The sequence below is a fragment of the Erythrolamprus reginae genome, chromosome 6, assembly GCF_031021105.1.
Source record: "Erythrolamprus reginae isolate rEryReg1 chromosome 6, rEryReg1.hap1, whole genome shotgun sequence".
Taxonomy (NCBI): Eukaryota; Metazoa; Chordata; class Lepidosauria; order Squamata; family Dipsadidae; genus Erythrolamprus; species Erythrolamprus reginae.
The window spans coordinates 94507541-94513540 of NC_091955.1; the positions used below are offsets into that span (position 1 = coordinate 94507541).

The following is a 6000-nucleotide window of genomic DNA, read 5'->3' on the forward strand; positions in this document are numbered from 1 at the left end:
GGCAGAGAATTATCCTCTAGGCTACATTATCCAATCCCTTCAGCTATATATTGTAAGTTACTTTTGTAAATGCATTACGTATGTAACCTTTTAAAAATGATAAAATTTATTTTTAAAAAAAACAAGTGAGTAAGTAAATAAATGAATAAATTCAGCCATTGAGAAGAGAAGCTGCATCTGGCCCATCCATCTTCATTGAACATGCTAGGGAAGAGCCCTCTTGCCATCAGCCGTAACAATAATTAGCACTTATCACTGAGTGCTTTCATCTTCAAAGCAAAGCAAGGATGCTAATTAACCAGCTCTCCTTGAAGCCAGCAAAAGTGGCTTTTCACATCTGGCTCTTCATCTTCTCTCATCTTTATGCAAAGCGAGGATGGTCAATAGTGCTCTAATGACCTGGTGGACATCACATAAAGACAAGGGGGTCCACTTAGTCTCCAAAGACCCCAAATAGGCAAGAGGAGAAACAATGGATGGAAACTAACCAAGCAGAAAAGCAACCTAGAACTAGATTAGATTATACTGTCTACTGTTGAACTCACCCCGTTCCTCAGAGGTCTGTAAGGGACGTACATAAGAGCACCAGCATGCCTGCCATTCCTGTCCTACTCTCCTCATTTATCTCTACAGTGGTACCTCTACTTACGAACTTGATTCGTTCCGTGACCAGGTTCTTAAGTAGAAACGTTTGTAAAAAGAAGCAATTTTTCCCATAGGAATCAATGTAAAAGCAAATAATGTGTGCGACTGGGGAAACCACAGGGAAGGTGGAGGCCCTGTTTCCTCCCAGATTCCTAGAGAGGCCCCACAGAGGCTTCTCCCCGCCTTTTCCGGCCTGTTTCCTCCAGGAGATTCCTAGAGAGGCTCCATGGAGGCTTCTCCCTGCCTTTTCTGGCCCTGTTTACTCCCAGGAGATTCCTAGAGAGGCCCCATGGAGGCTTCTTCCCACATTTCCCAGCCCTGTTTCCTCCCAGGAGATTCCTAGAGAGGCCCCACGGAGGCTTCTTCCCACCTTTTCCGGCCCTGTTTCCTCCCAGGAGATTTCTCTCCACAGCTTGGTATTAAACCAGAGGGATTTTCCTCCCAACAAAACCGAAGTTGATTTACACACCTGATAATGGGCCAGAGTATTCAGCCTCTTCCAGTCGTTCTCAATCTTGGTGGTCAGATCTTCATCCTGGAGGATCATTCTGGTGCCGTTGGTCTGCCGCCATTCTGCAAGGAAAAGAGAAGTGTAATAATAATAATAATAATAATAATAATAATAATAATAATAATTATTATTATTATTATTATTATTAATTAGATTTGTGTGCCGCCCCTCTCCGAGAACTTGGGACGGCTCACAACAATAATAACAATGTACAAATCCAATATTTAAAAACACAATTTAAAAACCCTTATTAATAAAATAATCACACAACCCAATCAAACCATATATAAAGCAGTAGTTAGGGGCATGTCATGCTCGCAAGCAAGCGGAAATGTTTTTGGGGTAGAACAGCGATGTGTCCACTGCAGGTAAACAGAATCACAGAGTGGGAAGGGACCTTGTAGGTCACATAGTCCAGTGTTTCCCAAACTTGGCATCTGGACTTCAACTCCCAGAATCTCTTCAAGTTGCCCAGGTTGGGAAACACTGGTCTAGTCCAAATCCCCAGCCTAGCAGGAGACCCTACAACAGTGATGGCGAATCTTCTTTTTCTTGGGTGCCGAAAGAGTGTGCATACGCGAGTGCCACACCCATCATTCAATGCCTGGGGAGGGCAAAAACACTTCCCCCACCCTCTGGAGGCCAGATGTGGCCTGTTTCCCAACTTCTGGTGGGCTCACTAGGCTCCTATTTTGCTCTCCCCAGGCTCCAAAGGCTTCCCTGGAGCCGGGGGAGGATAAAAACGCCCTCCCCCCCATCCTCCTGGAGGCTCTCTGGAAGCCAAAAACGCTCTCCCAGAGCCTCTGTGTGAGCCAAAAATCAACCGGCTGGCACACACATGCCCGTCGGAACTGAGCTAGGGCAACGGCTTGAGTGCCGGGAGATATGACTCCATGTGCCACAGATAAGAACATAGGAACATAAGAAGAGCCATGCTGAATCAGACCAAAGCCCATTGAGTCCAGCATGCTGTGTCACCCAGTGGCCCACCAATTGTCCATGGGGATCTTGAGCAGAAAGAGAAGGCAAGACCCTCCCTTTCCCTTGACAAATGGGACTCAAGGGAACCCTGCCTGCCTCAACCAACATAGAGGCAGCACTTGGACATCTGTTTCAATAACCACCTATGATACACTTGGCATCCATGAGTCTGTCTAATCCTGCCTTGAAGCTATCAAGGCTGACAGCTGTCACAACCTCTTCTGGAAGTGAATTCCATAAACCAACGACCCTCTGGGTGAAGAAATATTTCCCTTGATTTGTCCTCACTTTCTTACCTGTGAGCTTTAGGAAGTGTCCCCTCGGCCTAGTATTGTGTGATAGAGAAAATAATTTTTCTCTATCCACCTTCTCTATCCCATGCATGATTTTATACAAGTCACCCCTTAAACGCCATCTTTCAAGGCTGAAGAGACCAAGGCATTGCAACCTGGCTTCATAAGGGAGGGGCTCCATTTCCTTGATCATCCTTGTTGCCCTTTTTTGCACCTTGGATGCCACAGGTTCGCCATCATTGCCCTACACCATTCCAGATAAAGGGCTGTCCCATCTCTTCTTCAAGAACTCCAGGGATGGAGCGTAGAAGGAAATTGTAATAGGAGGAAGCATTTAGCTCTTAGCTGCTTCTCCGTTGCTTAATTACGCCGTATTTGCAAACCTATCCTTTTGCTTTTTATTCCCATGTTGGAACCAGCTGGTAATCAACTTTGCCAACCGCAGGGGAAGCTTTGCTGCCGAAGGGAAAGGCATGAGAGGGAGAGAGAGAGAGAGAGAGAGAGGTTACCCCGACATCTTTCTCTGCTAGAAGACAGAGAAACGACAGAAGGCAAACCTCACCCTTCACGCCTTCTAATTATCGGATGCTTGAAATGAACCAGCGGGCCGACAGCGGTGTAGGGAAAAAAGCAGAATGAAATCGTGAAGTTTCCTTTATGCCAGTGATGGTGAACCATTTTTTCCTTGGTTGCCAAAAGAGCATGCCCGTGCGATATCGCGCATGCTCAAGTGCCCACACCCTTAATTCAATGTCTGGGGAGGGCAAAAACAGCTTCTCCCAGCCCCTAAATGTTTATTTATTTATTGATTGATTGATTGATTGATTGATTTTGTCCAATACACAATGAGGGTTTTAGTGGGTATACACATAGTAAAATACATGATGAAGGTTATAGAGGATGTATATCTAAGAAAGAAGAGAAGATATAGGAATAGAACATATCAATGAAAGAATAGAAGAGATATAGGAATAGAAGAAAGGAATAGGAGATATAGGAGAGCAATAGGACAGGGGACGGAAGGCACTCTAGGGCACTTGTATTCGCCCCTTACTGACCTCTTAGGAATCTGGAGAGGTCAACTGTGGATAATCCAAGGGTGAAGTGTTGGGGGTTTGGGGTTGACACTATGGAGTCCGGTAATGAGTTCCACGCTTCGACAACTCGGTTACTGAAGTCATATTTTTTACAGTCAAGTTTGGAGCAGTTAATATTAAGTTTAAATCTGTTGCGTGCTCTTGTGTTGTTGTGGTTGAAGCTGAAGTAGTCACCGACAGGCAGGACGTTGCAGCATATGATCTTGTGGGCAATGCTTAGATCTTGTTTAAGGCGTCTTAGTTCTAGGCTTTCTAGGCCCAGGATGGAAAGTCTAGGCCCTCTGGAGGCCGGAAATGGCCTGCTTCTCAACTTCTGGTGGGCCTAGTAGGCTTGTTTTTCACCTTCCCCAGGCTCCAAAGGCTTCCCTGGAACTGGGGAGGGTAAAAATGCCCTCCCTCATCCCCCTGGAGGCTCTCTGGAAGCCAAAACCGCCATCCTAGAGCCTCTGTGTGAGCCAAAAATTGGCTGGGCGGCAATGGCTCTCATGCCAGCAGATATGGCTCTGCATGTCACCTGTGGCATCCATACCATAGGTTCGCCATCACTGTTATATGCAAACAAACGGCTCCGATAAGCTACGTTCCTTCAGTTTGGGCGGCATGAGCGAATGTGATCCTGGATTAACCTGGGCCACAGGCCTACTTCCCAAGGATACAAAGGGGAGATTCGTTTATATTCATCCGCGGTGGCGCAGTGGTTACAGTGCAGTACTGCAGGCTACTTTCTGCTGGCTGCCTGCAATTTTGCAGTTGGAATCTTGCCAGGCTCAAAGTTGACGCAGCCTTCTGTCCTAAAATGAGGACTTAGATTGGTGGGGGCATGAGGTTGACTCTGTAAACTTCGTAAACTTCGTAAGTGCTAACTAAGGCAGGGAGAAAGAGGATGGCTGGATGGCTGGATGGAGGAGGATTGGATAGGAGGGAGGGAAGGAAGGAAGGAAAGCAAGCAAGAAAGCAAGAAAGAAAAAATAAGAAAATAAGGAAATAAGGAAAGAAAGAAAATAAGGAAGGAAGGAAGGAAAGAAAATAAGGAAGGAAGGAAGGAAGGAAATGAGGGAAAGACAGGGAGCAGAGGGAAAGGAGAGAGGGAAAGGCAAGGAAGGAAGGAAGGAAGGAAGGAAAGAAAATAAGGAAGGAAGGAAGGAAATGAGGGAAAGACAGGGAGCAGAGGGAAAGGAGAGAGGGAAAGGCAAGGAAGGAAGGAAGGAAGGAAAGAAAATAAGGAAGGAAGGAAGGAAATGAGGGAAAGACAGGGAGCAGAGGGAAAGGAGAGAGGGAAAGGCAAGGAAGGAAGGAAGGAAAGAAAATAAGGAAGGAAGGAAGGAAGGAAGGAAGGAAATGAGGGAAGGACAGGGAACAGAGGGAAAGGAGGGAGGGAGAGAGGAGAAAGAGTGAAAGGAATAGCATCTCCCTGATCTCTCTGGAGGATTGTAGCAAGGTTGTCTGGGATTGCAGAAAATGTGAGAGCCGGGAGTCAGATTGATGATTTTTGAAAAGCAACAGTGCCTTTTTTTAGTGCTTCAGCCGTGGCATGAGATCATTCAAGCAAAGCTCTGGAGTCAACAAGAACGGCAAATTCTTGCTTTGTGCTGAATGAAAATAGCATTATTTCTCAGTCAGTGTGTCCTCTCTCTCTCTCTTTCTTTCTCTTTCTCGTTTCTTCCTTTTTCTCTCCCTCCTTGCTTTTTTCTCTTTCTTCCTCTCTCTCTTCCTCTTCCTTTTTCTTTCTATTTCTTCCTCTTCCTCTCTCTTTTTCTTTGTTTCTCTTCCTCACTATTTCTCTTCCTCACTTTTTCTCCCTCCCTCCTTTTTCTCAGTCCTTTTCTCTTTCTTTCTTTCCTCCCTTCTTTCTTATTCTTTCATCTTTTTCTTTCTCAGTCTTTCTTTCATCTCTTTCTAACTCTTTTCCTTCTCTCTTTTTCCTTCCTTCCTTCCTTCCAACCACCCTTCCTTCTTTTTCTTTCATCTTTCTCATTTTTTCTTTCATCTCTTTTTCTTTTCTGCTCTCTTTCTCTTTTTCCTTCCTTCCTCCTCTCTTTCCTTCTTTTTCTTTCTTTCATCTTTCTCTTTCTTAATCTTTCTTTCATCTTTCTCACTCTTTCTTTCATCTGTTTCTTTTTCTTTCCTTCTCTCTTTCTCTTTTTCCTTCCTTCCTCCTCTCTTTCCTTCTTTCTTTTTCTTTCTTTCATCTTTCTCTTTCTTAATCTTTCTTTCATCTTTCTCCCACTCTCTCTTTCTCTCTCCCACCTTTTCTCTTTCTTTCTCTTTCTTTCTCTCCCTCTCTCTCTTGGATCCTCCGCCGGGCCCATTTTTAATTAGAAAACAGTATTCCTAAATTCATCCATAAAAGCCCAAAGACCAACATGTCACAAATTGAAGAGGACATTTTAAAAACGTTTTTCAAGGTACCAAACAGCTAATTATCACAGATAATCCCCACTCGGTTAAAGACCTTGGTATACTAATAACAAAA

At 44.8% G+C, this 6000-nt stretch overlaps 1 protein-coding gene across 1 annotated transcript in view; it reads right to left on the bottom strand.

Annotated features, from left to right (window-relative positions):
- PLXNA4 (plexin A4) overlaps nt 1-6000 on the bottom strand; it is a 437744-nt gene that overhangs the window by 38684 nt on the left and 393060 nt on the right. Inside the window, exon 26 of the mRNA XM_070754448.1 lies at nt 1115-1218. Coding sequence (XP_070610549.1) covers nt 1115-1218 — 104 coding nt within the window. The remainder of the gene's footprint in view (nt 1-1114; nt 1219-6000) is intronic.